We start from the raw sequence: 18,672 nt of genomic DNA on the forward strand, positions 1-18,672 counted from the left end.
CTCTCTTGTTGTTCTGCCACCAGAGACACACACAGTTCTCAGTGCCAAAAAAGTGTCTTTTGATGTTCTCTAGCTTCTTTTTCATACACAAATCACAGTTGCCTCAGAATGACCACATTAAATGCTTTTTTTTTCCACCCCCCCTGCGAGCGCTCTAATTTGATTACCTTTGTGCACTGTGCCAGGGCCCGGGTGGCGAGAGGCAGGACCTCGCTGTTGTCCCGGTAACGCGTGGAGAGGTTGAGGATGGCGGCCGTGCAGGGTTGCGCGGCGGTCCGGGGGGCGATGGTGCGGCCGGGGCTCTGGCCCCCGGCCACGCCCACACGAGCGGCCACGCCCAGGAAGCACGGGAACTGGGGAGTGGCTGCAGAGACGGGGGGGGGGGGGGTTATGGATTAGAGCAGGCTTAAAAAAGACGGAACATTAGAAACGTCGTCATCATCAGCAAGGACGTTGGCGTTCATAAACGTGAACTTTGCCCTCTCACCGTCAGGCTGGGTGGGGGTCTCTTGGCCGTGGTCTGGGGCGTGCTGCTTGCCGAACACCTGAGCGTCGAAGCTGGCGTAGTCAAAGTGGCCCTTGGTGTACCTGTCCACGTCTTTGGCCACGCCCATCTGCAGGGCTGCCATGGGGTGGGCGAAGCGGTACGCCAGCTGGCCGAAGTCGAACTTCTTCATCTGAATCATCGGCCTGAAAAGCAGGACGAGAGAGCGGCCATCGTCAGCCTCGGGGCACGAGGAACGCCGTGGTTTCCGCAGAGCATCCCGAATAACCATGGAAACCTTCGGTTGTTTATCCGAGCATAAACAAACGGCCTTTTCAGGAGAGTCATTTGAATTTGTGGAGGGCAGCCTTTAAAACAACAATAATGCCACACACAAAAGACTGCCGGAGTGGCACATTCCTGGGGGGAGTCCATACCGTGCCATCCTGTCCGAATTCTGCCTGCATTTGGACGGGTCGTCTTGGGGCTTCGCCACTTTTTCCGCGGCAGCTATCGGGCAGCCTGAGAGACTGAGACATCAGATCACGTCATTTTAAAGCACAAATACCTTTAAATACCTTTAAGCACCTTTAAATACCTTTAAATTCGCTCTCAAATCTCAACGCAAGTGCAAGACTAAACCTGCCTGATACATATATAAAATATATTTTTAAAAAGTGTGACATTTATATATATATATATATTCCTCTGGAAACTTTGTGTACTATACACACACATACGGAGGACAGCCTCAGTGTTCCTGTATGTAACCTTATATATTATAAATTATATAATCATTTATATTTACATATAAATAAGCCCGTTAAATTAGGTATGAAACCACAAGGAAGTTATATGCTATGATAAATGACTTCACTGTGGCTTCAACGTGTGGTAATTCAAATAACCGCCGTATTTCCAACATAGCCATTTGGCCGAGGGTGAATGGGTGTACTGTGTGGAGTGGTGTGCAGATGTGTGCGGCTATGAGTAGCTGTGGGCATTTGGGCGGAGCTGTGGGCAGCTGGGCGGGGCTGCGTGCTGGGCTCTGGTGGACGTACCTTCGGTGTGTGCTGCGGTTACTGTTCACGTGACCTCTCCCCGTGCATCCTGGCGTCGGGCACTTCAGGACGTTTTCATGCATGGCTAAGACTGTGGAATGAAGGACACACTTCAGGACGTTTTCATGCATGGCTAAGACTGTGATGTGAAGGACACACTTCAGGACGTTTTCATGCATGGCTAAGACTGTGATGTGAAGGACACACTTCAGGACGTTTTCATGCATGGCTAAGACTGTGATGTGAAGGACACCTTTCAGGACGTTTTCATGCATGGCTAAGACTGTGGAATGAAGGATACACTTCAGGACGTTTTCATGCATGGCTAAGACTGTGATGTGAAGGACACACTTCAGGCTTGCAGGACCTTTGTCAGAAACGTCCTGTCATTTTCACTGCACTTCTGCTTGGTATTTCTGTATATATATATATATATATATATATATATATATATATATATATATATATATATATATATATATATATATATATATATATATATATATATATGTGTTTGTGTATATATTCAGTACATGCATTTATCACATCAAGGCTAGATTATTGTAACGCTGTTCTATCTGCTCTTACAAAGAGCTCTATTTCTCACCTACAGCGAGTTCAGAACGCTGCTGCAAGGGTTCTGACCCGCAGGAGAAAGAGAGATCATATTACACCTGCACTCCACTCACTGCACTGGTTACCTGTCAGGTTTAGAATAGATTTTAAGGTTCTAGTGATGGTTTTTAAATGTCTTCATGGTCTTGCTCCTCTTTACCTCAGTGAAATGATGATTAGATATGTTCCAGTCAGGTCTCTCAGGTCTTCAAACAGTAATTTACTAGTGATTCCTAAAAGCCGATTAAAGATTGGCGAGGGTGCTTTTAGCCACTATGGCCCAAAGCTCTGGAACTCTCTTTCTGAAGAGCTCAGAGGCATTTCATCCCTGCACAGCTTCAAGAAGAGTCTCAAAACTTTCCTCTTTAGATCTGCTTTTAGTTAAACTTTGTCTCTCTCCTCAGAAGAAACTTATTGCAGAGGTTGTGACTTCTCTCTTGGTACGTGTATACACAGGCGACGCCAGACGCAGTTCATAGGGAACTGTCAGGATCAGGGGATCTAACTGGACAAGAGTCGAGAGGTTTGGTGGTGGAACTCCAAGGGGGGGTATACAGGTGGCACCATTAGTGGTTACCAGGCAGGGTAACTGAGTGATTGGGAGTTTCACCCTCGGCTGGGAGTCGAGCACCAGGTGGCCGCGCATAACTGTGGGCTGACGAGAACACAGCTCGCACAAAACCAGTTAGAGTGAAGGTCGCGCTCTGTGTGAGTGTGAGTAGCTAACTCTGTTCTAATTATTTTAAATAGTTTTCCTGATTATTATTATCTTATTTACTTTACTTTTTTACATTATTTTATTTAGTTACATTTTATGTTATTTTAATATTTATTTTATTACATTATTATTATTTTATAATTTGTATGTTTGTTTCCTTTTTATCTTAAATTTCTTTTAACATTTTCTTTTTGTCTTATCTTTGCTTCTTTTTAATGTTTCTTTTTATTTATTCTGTAAAGCATTTTGAGTTGCATGTATGTATGAAAGGTGCTATACAAATAAAGATTATTATTATTATTACATAGTCTAAATTGTAAATGACGTACACTTCCTCTATCTCTTTTAGTACAGTACACTGCAGTAATATATTTTACAAATATGTGTATACATATTTGCACATACAATGTTTATAAATATAGTATAGCCATAGTATTACTTAAATATCATAATAACTTCTCTAACTAAGAGTTTTTGAAAAATAAAATATTCTATGTAGGTGGGCAGAGGCCTGTGTTGTTTCAAACTACCATGTGAGGATTAGAGATTAGAGGTTACATTATGTGGGCAGACCACTGAAAGCAAAATATAGTCGATTATCTCTCTTTCAGCATGAGGAAGACATGGAGGAGGAAGAGTCGCTTCCCAGATTATTCCCTTAACCAACAACAATCTTCAGACAACAGGTTACCGTCTTGCCTTTACGCTTGTGGGATGTGTAATTTCCCTTTCAAATATCACCAAGAAAACAGACCTGCCGAAAACATTTTGCAGTGTGGGACACCAGTGGAGTAGAAGTCCTATCCAGTGTCCTTAATAACTTTGCCTTTTGTGCGTATTTTTCAATTAGTTGGGAGGACGTGTCCGAGCGTTTATTTCTGAATGCTCCATCCGCTCGCTCTTTGATTGGTGGCGGGCCGTTGCCGCGGCACCGCATGCTTTCATACTGAAAGCCCTTAATTACATTTGCTGGTCCTTTTGTTGCGCTCGTGGTTAATGGTGAATGTTTGTGTTGTTTTCAAAAAAAAAAAAAAAAAACAGTAACCGAGGGGGAAAAAAAAGTGTTTCCACGCCATGATGCTGATTTGCATACCACAGTAAATCAAACACAGGAGGGGAAATTCTGCGTGGAACTTTCAGAAATGATGAATGTGGGGTTTTCAACGAGTGCTTTTCCACACATGCGCTTCCTTTAAATACACTTGGTACAGGTGAAATGTGTGTCATAACACCAGATGCTACATGTAGGTGTATTTCAAATGTGTCTATTTAGTGCATTGGAAAGTCTACGCATTTAACAGTTACATGCTTCAATAATTAAGACACAAGTGGTGACTGATTACTTTCCAGTAAAAACTGATCTCCTTGCATATCAAATTAGAGGAGAGATGATTCTGTGGTACAGTTTGTTCACATTGAAGGTACTGTTTGTGCTATATTTACAACCAATTGTTGACTAGATCTGATTGATTTGTCCTGTTATCTTTATTTGTCTTGGAAGTAGATGCTGTGGCATGACACAGAAGAGCCGTGTGTTAACTTACTCTCTGGAGGGACCCGCACTTTGTGGGGACATCCAGACAAACTCCTGTGGTGAGGGTACAGTCCGGTCACATGACCTGTGCCATCACACCCTGGGGTGGGACACTTGATGTCTTTCTTATCTGTGCGTGGAGAGTCTACAAAAACAACATGCACAGTTAAACACACACTCACACTCAGACACGCATACACAAACATACACACGCTCAGTCTACATACAAGATCAATATTAAAACATTAGTTAGGAAATCTATGGCAAGCTAACACCCCCACCCCCACCCTGGTCCTCTACTATATATACTGCTATATTTGCTCTAAAAGCATGTTGGGCTGGAGAGTTCGCATTAATGTGACATTAGCAAAGGCTGGAGTCATGCAGGGCCTCTTAGAGCTGGGACACAGAAACACCTGCCTGAAGGTTTACCCATTACACGGAAGTAGCAGCAAACACCAGGACAGCTGCAGGAAGAATGACGAACTGGGTTTCATTCTGGGTTAAAGACCTATTCGATGTCTATCAAACTCCAATATTAAGTACCCCCGAAATGCCATCAGAGGATTTTCTTTTTTAATACTTGTCTTCCCAGTATCATCTGTGATCCCACACTAGTTATTTACTGCTTCGCTCGCTGCCAAAACGTTTTAGTATTTAAGAGGATTTCGTTCATCTTCCCCTCAGGGCGGAGAACATGGCTCTGTCCCTCTTGTCTGCCTCTACACTGAAACTGTAAGTGGTCATTCTTACACTAGGTCTGTTTAACGTTTTTGTGCACAAGACAAAGCGGTAGTTTCAACGACTGCGCCGCTGAGATTGTCTGGGTACGTTTCATTAATACAGGGGACAAAGAGGATACGTGGTGCTGTGTGAAAACCTCCTTTCCACTAGAAGGGCAAATAACTGGCAGCAAACCTAATTAGATTACAAATGGAGTAAACCTGGGGACATGGTATTTGAAATTCAGCAGCGTGTTCAAAATATCCAGAAACCAGTGAGCATAGCATTGAGTATTTTAGTACTGCATTCTACTGAAAAACCCCTTTGAGTTACGCTGTGGGGAAAACTTGCCTCCGCTGTTTTACAATACCTTTAGATTCATAACTGTAACACAAACAGGATTCTGCCAATAATAAGACAAGGGCCTTCCTGGGTTGATAAAGCAAAAGGGCACAATGTTGCCTGTGCTGATTGTATGATGATCTTATGATGTGACGTCCAACCTTTACTGCTGTGGCAGTGAGCACGGCCGTCCAGGTCCAGCAGCCGGTGGTTCCTGCGCTCATGTTCCACCTGTTCGAGGAGGAAGCGGTCGACGTGCCTGTATGCGCCGTGGAGGGCCTGTCTCCTCTCCGCCTGCAGGACGGCGGCCTGCTCCAGCAGGCTGAGGTTCAGGCGGGCGCGCTCCAGCTCCAGGGGTCTGGCCGCCAGCCCCAGGCCCCACGCCTCCAGCCTCTCGCCCAGGCGCAGGGCCGGAGGATCGTCCTCGCCGTCGCTCGGAGCACGGACGTAGCCGGCGTCCCCGGCGAGGAGGCTGCCGGCGGCCCGGCCCAAGTAGGCGGACAGCGGGTGGATGCCCAGCGGCCTGTGGGCGTCGCCCGGCGGGCTGGGGCTGCGGCGGACACCGTCGGGCGCGGGCAGTAGAGGCGGAGTGCTCCACCTGCAGCGCTCTCCGCCCAACTCGGGGGCCCTGGCGGGAGACGCATCGCGGGAGCTTGCGGTCTCGTCCGGGCTCCTTCCGCCCGAGTCTGGGTCGAGCTGGTTGTCATCGCTGTCGTCGTGCGGTTCTGACAGCAGAGCAGGCGGTTCGGGCGAGTCTTCGGTTGTGCACTCAACCCACGACAGCGAGTTGCGAGTTACGGCCCTGGCGTCCGGATGGAAGCTGCCAATGGCGCAATCGCTACAGTCGAGTTCTCCGTCTGAAAACCAAAAGCCCACAACAGTAGTTAGACAAACGGGGTAACCTACACAGCCCAGCGGATGCAGAAGTCACAAAATGATTCGTCTACAATGCATAACCAACAACTCTCAGGTGTTCCGCAAAACTCTCGAAAACCAACAGGACCAGCAACTGGTTGCCGACATTTGCAGTTGAGTTAACATTGACCAGCAGTTGGATGAAACCTTTTTTTTCAGAATAAACCAAATATACTGAAAACTGCTAAAACCCCAACATAGCTGTTTTACATTTGTGACATGACATGAAAACAAGCTGCATTCACTAAGACACTCATGAAACACAATACAGTTTTTGACGACTGCTAACATACGTTTCCCAATAGTTGTGATACATTGTCAAAACTCTAAACACAGCAACACATTGACCTCACACAAATAGCCAAATAGTTAATATCGTGTTCAAAAGCGCATTTTCTTAACTAAATACCAACTCTGCATTTCACAACGCAAACAAAGTTTTCTCTTTATACACCAACTTTGTTAAAACACAGCAAACCTGGTTCAGTATCCAATCATTCTTTCAAACACTAGGACAGATTCTCTATTCGAGATGAACATAGTCAATCACTGCACAACCACTGTAAAAAAACTAACATGTGATGGCAATACAGAAACAGTATTACATGTAATATTTTACTTTCTCCCAGCAAACAACAGACATTTTACAGTAACAACTGTTGTTTTCTTAGTCAGTTCATTTTTACTGTAATCCGCTTCATTTGGACTTTTTTTTCAAATGTGTGCATTTTTGGCAACATACTGTCTACACAAAGAGAGATATTTACTGTTAGGTACTATATGGAATGTAGATTAGACAAAAAAGGAGTCAGCAGTTTTGCAGTTAAGGTTATATTTTACTGTATTAGGGACATTACTATAAATTGTGGCCTAACCTCCATGGTCCCATATGTGTAAAAATACACATACAAAAAAAGCCACACAAGGGGGAAAAACAGAATACAAAACTGAACAGTCTTGTTAGGTCTAATCTAAACGGTCTTCAGCAGTTGGCCACATGGTTTCATCCACATCACATCTGATGTTGGCCCTTGTCATGCACCTGGGATAGAAAAGCTTGGTATGCCTTATTCACCCCTGGCAGTCTTCAGCTGAAATATATCTGCAGCCAGGATCCATTGCATCCAGGAGGGACATTTGGTCATGGGGCCGATGATCATACACCTTCCACCTCCAGACTGAAAAAAGTTCCTTAGTGGTGTTGAGGAAAGGCAAGATGGGCGGGAGGAAAAGGGACATCACTCTTGGATGGTCTATAAACCAGTTTGTGATGACATGAGAATGACAGAATGCTACATTGTCCCATCACAAATGTCCTCGTGTTTCCTTTCACCTGTTCCCTTTCTGCTTCTGGAACCAGTTGTTGGTAGAGTTCATTCAAAAACAAAAGAAGGAGGTCACTGTTATAGGGACCAATCTGGCATTTGTGAAGGACCAAACCAGCACTTGAGATTGCAGGACAAATAGTTATATTTATATTATAAATAATAATATTAGTTAAGAGTTATATTTGCTCCTCACTGACCCGGTATATTACTGTACTTAATTTTATTTCATTGATCTATATGTGCAAAAAATATGTATTACAGTAATAGCTTTTCAGCTGCCTTTGTTTTTGTTGAACTTTGCATTTTATACAATATTTAAGGTTTTGAACCTTAGGTTTTAATTTTTGACATGCTGTGTACAAGCAATTGTAAATAAGGCAAAAATGATCCAGAATTTTGTTATTGGATAACCTTGTGTGTATAGAAAATTCAAGCATTATAAAGACATGTAAAATGACTGCATTTTGTGCCATAACAACAAGAATTCAACTAATAGTATAGCCACTGAAGACTGATGTTGTGTTCACTGTGTTTATAGTTTTGAAAATGTGACTACAGATTGGATAAACGCATGTTAGCAGTTGTCAAAAACTGTAAAACGACATGCAGCTTAAATTTTTACACCATCATGCAATTTAAGCTCTTTAAAACATTTAACTGAAATATCCTAATAGCACTAATGTGGAATACACAGGTACTGTGTCATTTGGACAAGAAGTACAACACCCTAAATGTATTTTTCTGCTTTTTAGATTGTCCAAACTGAACTGGACCATTTGCACTAGATTTGGGTTCAGGGGGAGAACTAGAGACACAACACAGAACCTTCATTAAAATAAGATCAGGAAACGATTGATGCTTTGGTAGTGATAATGTTCTTGGCTGACATAAGAATAAGGATTTTTGGAAATACACATTTCCATTAAGAACAAGAAAACGAGGGCTAGAGTGCAGATATCTCCCTACAAACACTGCTAATGACTTAATTAATAATTATGTTAAGTAATTACTTCTCTCTTAAACTCTTCACCAACATTAAAAGGTGGCCAGATACCTGCAGTCTCCTTTAGAGTTTCTTTGCCATTTTCCGAGTTCTGCGTCCATGTGAATTCACCAGGCTAAATGTCTGAACGTATGTGAAATCTTTGGTAAATATTGTTCAGATTCAGATGCTTAGATGCACGCATTCTGTATATTTACCCATACAGCCTAGTTAAGTGGATGTGTGCTCAAAAGTATAGTTATATGTAATTTATTACACTATTAATGGAAAATGTTAACAAACATGAGGTACATTGAATGGCTTAGCACTACATAATTACAGCAGTGTAGAAAAATAAGAGTTCCATAAGATGTTCATGATGTGGTTGTTGGTATATTTATAAACAAGCTGTAGTTTAGCTTCATGGCCTCTTATATAAACAAATCTTTAAACGTCTCAGAGTCAAAACATCCTTGGTTACAATAAGCTGGAGTCAACAAGAGGAATTTATCAGCTATATTGATGTAGAATCCATTACTGATTTCCAAAAATGTATTTGCAGTTTAAAAGCCTTTTGTCCACAAGAAATGATTTAGTGTTTTAAGTCCTGATCCTCTTAAGAGGGTTTACATGAACTGACCAAGTCAGCCACTGGAAGAGAGAGTGATGTGAAAAGAGTGATGTGAAAAGAGTGATGTGAAAAGAGTGATGTGAACATAGCGTAACGTGAACAGAGTGATGTAAAGTGATGTGAAAAACAGTGTGATGTCAGGAGTGATGTGAACTGAGTGATGCAAACAGTGATGCAAACACCGCATGATGCAAACAGAAAGTGTTGTGAACAGAGTGATGCAAGCAGAGTGATGGGGAGAGAGTGTGTTGTGAACAGAGTGATGCAAACGAGTTCATTAGGTATTACACCATCATTTAGTTTGGGAGGGGGCCCTGCTTAAACGATTAGAGCAACTGCTATTACTCTTTAAGAGTCCAGTAAGCTCCTGTCCTAATCTCCCCTTGAGCTCAGAACTGAACCGGACAAGGACGGTTGGCATTTCAGCGTTCTCCTGCCAAAAGAAAACGGAAGAGGAGAAGGAACCGAAACAAAACCACAGGGCAGAATCAGAGGAGTCGAATGTGCTGCCGTACTGGACTGGATCTCCTCCAGAAGCCTGCATGTCCAAGCTTTAGACGGGAGCCTCTATAGCAAGAAGCCACACCGATCCCACAGAACAGAACAGGAAATGTTTAGGGTTTAGGGTTAGTACATTACTTGCGTTTGAGTTTTATTGTGCCGTTTTCTTTAATATAACACTGGTCTAAAAATGTTAATTTTTAGTGTTTTAGTGTGTGTGCATGTGATATGCAGTATAGAGAGCAGTGATGGTGATACGTATCTGTAGAGCAACACAGATTTTCTGTGGATCATTTCTGCTTTGGCAAACCTTCACTTTTTTCCCTTCTTTTAGGCCATTTGAATCATGACAGAGGTGTGATAATCCAGCCCTGTCCAACACAGATGAAAAGTTAGCCAGTTATGCTAAGTTACAATTAGCAGAGTGGGCAACCAGGACTACTCTGCTATCCAGATGGACATGTAGCTTTCATGGAAAACACACACACACGCGCGCTCACACACACACACACACACACACACACACACACACACACACACACACACAGTGCGGGTGGCGGTGGTAGTGTATGGTGGGAGGAGCTGGGAGGCTGAGTGTGGTTTGTGTGTTGGAACAGGTGAATGGTTTGCACTCCAAAACAGCCATTACTGTTGTGAGTGTGTGAGCTACAGCTTGGCCGAAGTTGCTCACACACACAACGCCATCGTGCACACAAACGCCCCCACCAAATGGAAGACTAGCACATCCCCCCCCCCCCCCCCCCAACCAACCAACCCCCTACTCTCTCTTTTCGGCATGAATTTCAGATCCTCCACTCCTCGCCACAAACACGACTGTTAACGGTGCGGATGTGTGCGGCCCCCAGCCCGGCGTGCTTCTCCGCGCTGATAAACCACGCTGGGTTCTCCTCTCCACTTCTGCCCTGTAGCAGGTGTGTGTGGAAGGAGCTTGAGCACTAACGGGGGTCGCCCCGAGACAGCGGGAAACACAACAGACTTCACTTAGTAAATAATAACCCCGTGGCTTAGGGAGAGCAAAACAATATAAATACATACCTAAATAAATAAATAGATATAAATAAATAAATGTTATGATAATTGTGGTGTAATGTGAACTTTGGTATACAAATAAATTCCATTTCCAGTGATACTGCTCAATTTATTGAGCTATTCTGTTATCCATTTAACTACCCACATGTGTCCAATAATGAGGTGTAGACATTATGCCTAATTATGTATATTTGGACTGTGTTTGATGGCCTAACAAAGGCTTTTCGAAAGGGACAATTACGTTTGTTGCCTGGTTACGTCGTTAAAAATATACCAAATAAGTGCAGATTATAGGGGAGTGTGGATACACACATAAAGTACAGGCATTGTTGCCAAAATGTTCATAATTCGTTTCATTAGGAAATGGTAATGTTTTTGTTTTTGAGGAAGGACAAAGCTTTAAAATGTAATATCAACTTTTACGTTTTTCGTGCTTCGGTTGCCAAAAATGTTTTTGCTGCTTGAGTGTGTGATCACTTTCTTTTGTCAACGAGGCACAATATAATTTGGTGGCTTCTATTCTCAGGTCCTCTATTTGCATAATTATGCAAGCAGCTGAAATAAAAGCACTTTTCCGGCCTGCATAATCAAACAGGCAATAGCTGCAACAGCCTAGCTGTGATCCGGATTCCAAAAAGGCATCCGGATATACGGGAGTGCAGATCCTGCTGGATCTTATCTCCCTCTCAACCGCAGCTCTGGAGTCCGGACACTCGGCGGGGACCAGCGTGGACAAGGGTGGGCGGGATAGGGGCGGGGCCAGGGGGAGGGGGGGCGGTGCCGGGCTCGGAGCAAGAAAGGTGGCGTGCCAGGAATCTCATGACAGATCAGCTGTCACAAACTTCAATCCCGGGACGTGACAGACAGACACAGTGGCCCCAGCAGTGTAGTCTTTCGCTCCCCGCCCTCAATCACGGCGAAAATTAATGGGGTTTGGGGGGGGGGGGGGGGGTGGTCTGGGTCGGTTTGCAGGGGGAGGAGTGGATGGACGGATGGATGGAAGCACAGAGAGAGGGAGGGAAGGAGGCAGAGGAGGGGGGGGATGAATGCAACAGATGGTAGTTTAAAATTCAGCGTCAATTGTTCATCAAAACAGACAAAACAACGGGACATCTGTCTACCTGCTGGAGTGTGAGTGTTCCTGGGCGCGGCGCTGTCCTGAGACGCTGCCAGGTCTCCCTCCTGCTCCCGCTCGCTGTGGCTGGGGCTGTAGTGGCGGGGTTTCATCAGCAGAGACTTCCTCTTGTTAACCGGCGCTCCGCGGGCACCTTCGGCGCCGCTCCTCTTCCTCCCGGCGGCCAGCGGCGGGCTGAGGGGCGAGAGAGGCGGTGAGACGGAGCCGGCGGCCATACCAACGCCTCGACGGATCCGAGCCCTTCGCTCTGGGTCACCCGGGGCCCGAGGGCCATACGCGACCGGACCGGGGCGGGAGACGGGGCCCGCGGCTCCAACGGGGAGATCCGTCGCCGGGATCTTTCATTAAGAACTGATGAAAGGGGCTTTTCTCCACGCAGCCTGCTGCTCTAATAAGCTCTGGTTTTACTACGGCTCTGAGTCAACACACGGCCCGGTAAAGTGTGCGGACAGAGTTCAGCTCCCCCGTGGCCAAGCTGGGCTTACAGGAAGCGGGAAAAGCAGAACACAGAAACGCAGACACGTCTCCACGGTCGGCTACAGCCGTCACATGTAAATACGCCAGTGAGCCACAATGTGCTTAGGAACATGATTTCAGCCAGATAGACTCCAGGAACAGAAGGGTCCTTATGAGCACACCGAGCCTTTTTTTGCTTTTTAGAACCATTGAAAACCAGTGTACTGTCAAATTACAGCTCTGTTTGTACGTGGGTTATTCTTTACTATCCAGAGGGAGGCTGAGAGTTGTGCCCGACACCCATATGGGTCTCGGCTGGGTTTCCCGAGACTTTAAGACCTGGAACCGGAATACTGCAACTGCTGGTCAAATGTACAGTTATTGTAGATGTAACGGCGAAAGTCAAATATCCCCCAGAAAGCACGACTGGAGAGAAAAACACAAGACACAAAACCCTGAAGGGCGTGTTTGGCCGGAGGTGCACGTGCCTGCCCTGCACAATAGCTCACGCCGTTGTTATTAGACGCGGCCAGTGCCAGGAAGGCTTAGTGGGCCATCTGATCACAGGAATGACCACGTTTAATTAAAAATCCAGGCGCCCACACACACCAAAGCAAAGGAGAAACGAAGGAGCAGTGGGTTATCAATTCCATTCCTCCTTTTTGTCTTCTGCATAGTGTGTGTGTGTGTGTGTGTGTGTGTGTCCGTGTGTCTACTGGACAGTGTGTGTGAGTGTGTCTGTGGTTTATTTCTACTCCACAGCATGTGTATTGTTTGCATCTGGTGCACAATGAGTGTGTGTGTGTGTGTGTGTGTTGGTGTGTGTTGATAGCTAATTGTATGTATGTGTGTGGATTTTGTCTGTTGCACAGGGAGTGGTCTGTGTCTAGTGCAGACTGCCGCGGTTTTCCTGCAGCACAGTGTGTGTGTGTGTGTGTGTGTGTGTGTGTGTGTGTGTGTGTGTGTGTGTGTGTGTATGTGTGTGTGTGTACGTTGGGGTGAGCGTGTCCATGTGTGGTTTGCATGATGGACGTGGACACACACTCCGCACAGTGTTTGCGCTCAGGGTGAACCAGTGAACTCTGACTTACCTGTGAGTATCAGCGATGCAGCCAGCCGGAACTGCAAACAGAGACAGAGTTGGGGGTAGAGAGAGGGGAAGGGGAAGAGGTTGGGCATTGGTAAATACACATGTTTGCATTTCCACAAAGGAGACATACACCTGTGCGTGCACCAGACCTCTCTGTGCGTGCTTTAGAACTGCACCTGTGCGTGCACCAGACCTCTCGGTGCGTGCTCTAGAACTGCACCTGTGCGTGCACCAGACCTCTCTGTGCGTGCTCTAGAACTGCACCTGTGCAGAATCCAGACCTCTCGGTGCGTGCTCTAGAACTGCACCTGTGCATAATCCAGACCTCTCTGTGCGTGCTCTAGAACTGCACCTGTGCATAATCCAGCCTCTCGGTGCGTGCTCTAAAACTGCACCTGTGCATAATCGAGACCTCTCGGTGCGTGCTCTAAAACTGGACCTGTGCATAATCCAGCCTCTCGGTGCGTGCTCTAAAACTGCACCTGTGCATAATCCAGACCTCTCGGTGCGTGCTCTAGAACTGCACCTGTGCATAATCCAGCCTCTCGGTGCGTGCTCTAGAACTGCACCTGTGCATAATCCAGACCTCTCGGTGCGTGCTCTAAAACTGGACCTGTGCATAATCCAGCCTCTCGGTGCGTGCTCTAGAACTGCACCTGTGCATAATCCAGACCTCTCGGTGCGTGCTCTAAAACTGCACCTGTGCATAATCCAGACCTCTCGGTGCGTGCTCTAGAACTGCACCTGTGCATAATCCAGCCTCTCGGTGCGTGCTCTAGAACTGCACCTGTGCATAATCCAGACCTCTCGGTGCGTGCTCTAAAACTGGACCTGTGCATAATCCAGCCTCTCGGTGCGTGCTCTAGAACTGCACCTGTGCATAATCCAGACCTCTCGGTGCGTGCTCTAGAACTGCACCTGTGCATAATCCAGCCTCTCGGTGTGTGCTCTAGAACTGCACCTGTGCATAATCCAGCCTCTCGGTGCGTGCTCTAGAACTGCACCTGTGCATAATCCAGACCTCTCGGTGCGTGCTCTAGAACTGCACCTGTGCATAATCCAGACCTCTCTGTGCGTGCTCTAGAACTGCACCTGTGCATAATCCAGCCTCTCGGTGCGTGCTCTAAAACTGCACCTGTGCATAATCCAGACCTCTCGGTGCGTGCTCTAAAACTGCACCTGTGCATAATCCAGACCTCTCGGTGCGTGCTCTAAAACTGGACCTGTGCATAATCCAGCCTCTCGGTGCGTGCTCTAGAACTGCACCTGTGCTTAATCCAGCCTCTCTGTGCGTGCTCTAGAACTGCACCTGTGCATAATCCAGACCTCTCGGTGCGTGCTCTAGAACTGCACCTGTGCATAATCCAGCCTCTCGGTGTGTGCTCTAGAACTGCACCTGTGCATAATCCAGCCTCTCGGTGCGTGCTCTAGAACTGCACCTGTGCATAATCCAGACCTCTCGGTGCGTGCTCTAGAACTGCACCTGTGCATAATCCAGCCTCTCGGTGTGTGCTCTAGAACTGCACCTGTGCATAATCCAGACCTCTCGGTGCATGCTCTAGAACTGCACCTGTGCATAATCCAGCCTCTCGGTGCGTGCTCTAGAACTGCACCTGTACATAATCCAGACCTCTCGGTGCGTGCTCTAGAACTGCACCTGTGTGGGCTCCAGAGCTGCACCTGTGCGTGCTCTACAGCTGTCTCTGTGCGTGCTCAGGAGCTGCACCTGTTCGCTGGTGCACGAGCCAAGCCACACCTTCTCTCAATAACTCCCCCCCCATCAGCTGCTCCAAGACAACAGACAGCTTAGTGCAGCCAACCAGAGTTCTTCATTCATGCAGCATCACATCAAAAGCTCAAATGATTATGACATCATAACAGCTCAAATGACTTCAGCCTTACTTACTGGCTTATGGAGAGCACTACAACCCCCAGATTAAAATGAATACATGCATAGTTACTCTATCAGCCAGTAATCAGTAGGGAAAGTGAAGCTTTGAATTGCCAATGTTTTTTTGTTTCCTGTTTAAAACTTTTTTTTTGTGTGTATGTGATTTTCACTGTCCTTTAGTTTTGATTCTATGTCGTGTCATACACAGTGAAGGAGTGATTATATTACTTATATTCTGTGTAACATTAGTTGATGAACTACATGAGCAACAAACCACTGTGACAAAAATTTTTGTCTTCCAATTAAAAAAAACTCTTTATCCCTGTATCCACTGCATAATAATTACAGTTTAGACCAATTCATTTCTTCAGACATTGGGAGAGAGAGAGAGGGAGAGGGAGAGGGAGAGAGAGAGAGGGAGAGGGAGAGAGAGAGAGGGAGACAGAGAGAGGGAGAGAGAGTGGAAGACAGAGGGAGAGAGAGAGGGAAACAGAGAAGGAGACAGAGAGAGGGGAGACAGAGAGAGGGAGGGAGACAGAGAGAGGGAACAGAGAGAGGGAGAGAGAGTGGAAGACAGAGGGAGAAAGAGAGAGAAACAGAGAGAAGGAGACAGAGAGAGGGGAGACAGAGAGAGGGAACAGAGAGAGGGAGACAGAGAGAGAGGGAACAGAGGGAGGGAGACAGAGAGAGGGAACAGAGAGAGGGAGACAGAGAGAGGGAGGGAGAGAGAGAGGGGAGACAGAGAGAGGGAGGGAGAGAGAGGGAGGGAGAGAGAGAGGGGAGACAGAGAGAGGGAACAGAGAGAGGGAGGGAGAGAGAGGGAGGGAGAGAGAGAGGGGAGACAGAGAGAGGGAGACACACACAGCTGCAGGAGGAATCATTCCCTGTCGTGTGTCCCAGGGAAACTCTGGCACTCCGAGCGTGCCCCGTCGTGTTAAACGGCACTCGAGCACACACAGTCCGGCATGGGGCCTGGCTGGGCCAACCGGCGCTGCTTAACGCCGCCCTCCAGACGAGCAGCCCGTTCAGACGCGCTCCTTAACACGCCCCGGCCGACATGGCGGGCGGACGCGGGGCCGTGGCGTGAAGAACGACGCCCTCGGCACTCCGCTCTTCAGGCCAAGGCCATTAATATTCATACGATCAGCCGCACGGTGGGTTGAGCTGAGCGAAGCGCCGAAGTGCCAGGCTAGGGGGCGCTCAAGAGGCAACTATCACTCTTTCATTTGAAATAAAATGTATAAATATGCAGCAAGGTCATGATGAATATTCATACTGGAAATGTTCTCATATTATGCGAGGGCACTTACTTGCGTTGCCATTGCATAGACCAGCGTGGTTCTCCTCACAGTCTGAGTCCATCTGGAACAAAGTTGGGAAAAGGGAGAAGAGCCATTCGAGTAGTTAATCCAAAAAGCTAAAAAGGTGTTTGAGCTCAGAGGCACTTGACTTAAAGGACTCGTCATAATAAAAGTCACCTCGCTAAAGTCACCTTGCACATTAAAATATCCCATACGCTGAAAGTAAAGTGACCAATTAAATTAAATTTCCAGATTTAAGCTTTAAATAAAACGAAAACATTGTTTTCCCCATCAAATCAAGTTATATGATTTCTGTCATTCTAATGTTGATGTACTCTAATCACTACACTTTTTCTAATTCTAATCAATTCAAACTAACATTGAAGTCAAATGTTAGTCCGTCACACATGCCAGTATTAACAGATCCACTCACTATTGGTAACAAACGTCAACCCTGCTAAGCTAAAAATATGTTGTATAACCTTTGGAAATCCAATGAAACGTAACGTGTGTGGATTACAGAAAACAGACATGATCGAGGAGACATTCTCCCTTCAAACCAAGTGGGTAGCGTTTGCTGGCAAAGCACGAAATGTCAAAGTTAAATACAGAGCTTTAAAAATAAAAAAGACGCAGCAAGTATATTTAGTCACTAAGGAAGAGTCCAGAAATAGTGGTTTCCTTTCGGAGATCCTCGAGTGCTCACACGAGTGTGCACCGTGCGCACAACCCGGCTGCACCGTCGCACGAGAACAGAAAGGAAAAATAAAGAGTTGCAAAGCACGAACAAAACAGAAACACAAAGTCTGGGCCCCCCCGAGCTCTTCGAACAAAGGCAAAGTCCTGCCGTGAAGGCAGGCTCGTGGAAAGGATGTGAAAAGCATTGTTTATTATTTATTATTTATCATCATAATAAAAGGCTGGGTTGGTGAGTGGCCAGGACTTTTACTGTGTAGTGGCGTAGAATGGCGGCTAAAATAACACCCCTGCACATGGCTTTTGAATGTTCCCTCCATGTGGACACCTAATTGGTTCAGCATAGATGCAAACTACACCGAAAAAGCCATAGCAGGCAGGCAGAGGTGAATGAGATGGGGTCTTCCTTTCCCGGCGAGACAGAGGTGGCCAAATATAATGATGTGAAATCATGCTACAAAAAGTATCACTGTGGTGTTTTTGCACAAAAAAGAGTTGTTAATGCCACTCTCTCTTTGCACACACAAATACACACACACACAAACACTCTCAACACACACACACACACACACACACCCCTCTGTCTCTCTCTCTCTCCGCACCAGCGTCGCCTTGCCGATCCCAAATAAAACCTATTAAATGTAATTATTCCGGCCTGATGGTGAGGTATAGTGGACAGTGGAGCTGTGGGGAGGCACTCTGAGTCACAGGCTGTACCGATACTCCAGGCATAATGGGAAACATGACTCCTCTCTCTCCCCCTCTCTTCCCTCCTCTCTCGCTCTCCCCCTTCTGCTCTCCCTCTCTCTCTCTCCCTCTCCTCTCTCAGCTTGGCTGTTGTGATTGAAGGCACTGACCTGTCATACATTTATAATAGGGGGAGCAGGTGTGGCAGTGATGGGCCTTAATTTCCTTTAATAAACCTTTTATGTGGTCCACTCTTAATGCCATGCCAGGCCTCTCCGAGCTCCCACGGCGTAATAGCTTCATTACTTTTGATTACTGGGGTCCCTATCGAGACAAACAACTCCCAAACACTATAGATTACATTCTGTAATAACTAATGTACCTGATTAGTTCATTACACTCCTCTCTGTTTTGCACACATACACACATTCACTTATGGAGATGCACACATGCACTCCGCACTCTCCCCACCCGGCGCGGAGTCGCAAAACCTCTCGAAAGATGAAACTGCTAAAAGTACCGAAGGATGGTT

The 18,672-nt window shown here is 46.2% G+C and overlaps 1 protein-coding gene across 8 annotated transcripts in view; it reads right to left on the minus strand.

Moving 5' to 3' along the window:
• Nucleotides 1-18,672, minus strand: part of st18 (ST18 C2H2C-type zinc finger transcription factor) — a 57,830-nt gene that overhangs the window by 11,101 nt on the left and 28,057 nt on the right. For 7 of the 8 annotated variants that reach the window (XM_076970308.1, XM_076970305.1, XM_076970310.1 and 4 more), the window contains 9 exons: nucleotides 16,767-16,818; nucleotides 13,567-13,597; nucleotides 12,006-12,193; nucleotides 5,639-6,334; nucleotides 4,423-4,557; nucleotides 1,546-1,876; nucleotides 922-1,014; nucleotides 488-690; nucleotides 168-364 (listed from right to left, as the gene is read on the minus strand). In XM_076970308.1, the coding sequence (XP_076826423.1) occupies nucleotides 168-364; nucleotides 488-690; nucleotides 922-1,014; nucleotides 1,546-1,876; nucleotides 4,423-4,557; nucleotides 5,639-6,334; nucleotides 12,006-12,193; nucleotides 13,567-13,597; nucleotides 16,767-16,818 (1,926 nt within the window). The remainder of the gene's footprint in view (nucleotides 1-167; nucleotides 365-487; nucleotides 691-921; nucleotides 1,015-1,545; nucleotides 1,877-4,422; nucleotides 4,558-5,638; nucleotides 6,335-12,005; nucleotides 12,194-13,566; nucleotides 13,598-16,766; nucleotides 16,819-18,672) is intronic. The other variant, XM_076970311.1, reaches the window with a different exon arrangement.

This window comes from Brachyhypopomus gauderio, chromosome 13 (genome assembly GCF_052324685.1).
Source record: "Brachyhypopomus gauderio isolate BG-103 chromosome 13, BGAUD_0.2, whole genome shotgun sequence".
In the NCBI taxonomy this organism is placed as follows: Eukaryota; Metazoa; Chordata; class Actinopteri; order Gymnotiformes; family Hypopomidae; genus Brachyhypopomus; species Brachyhypopomus gauderio.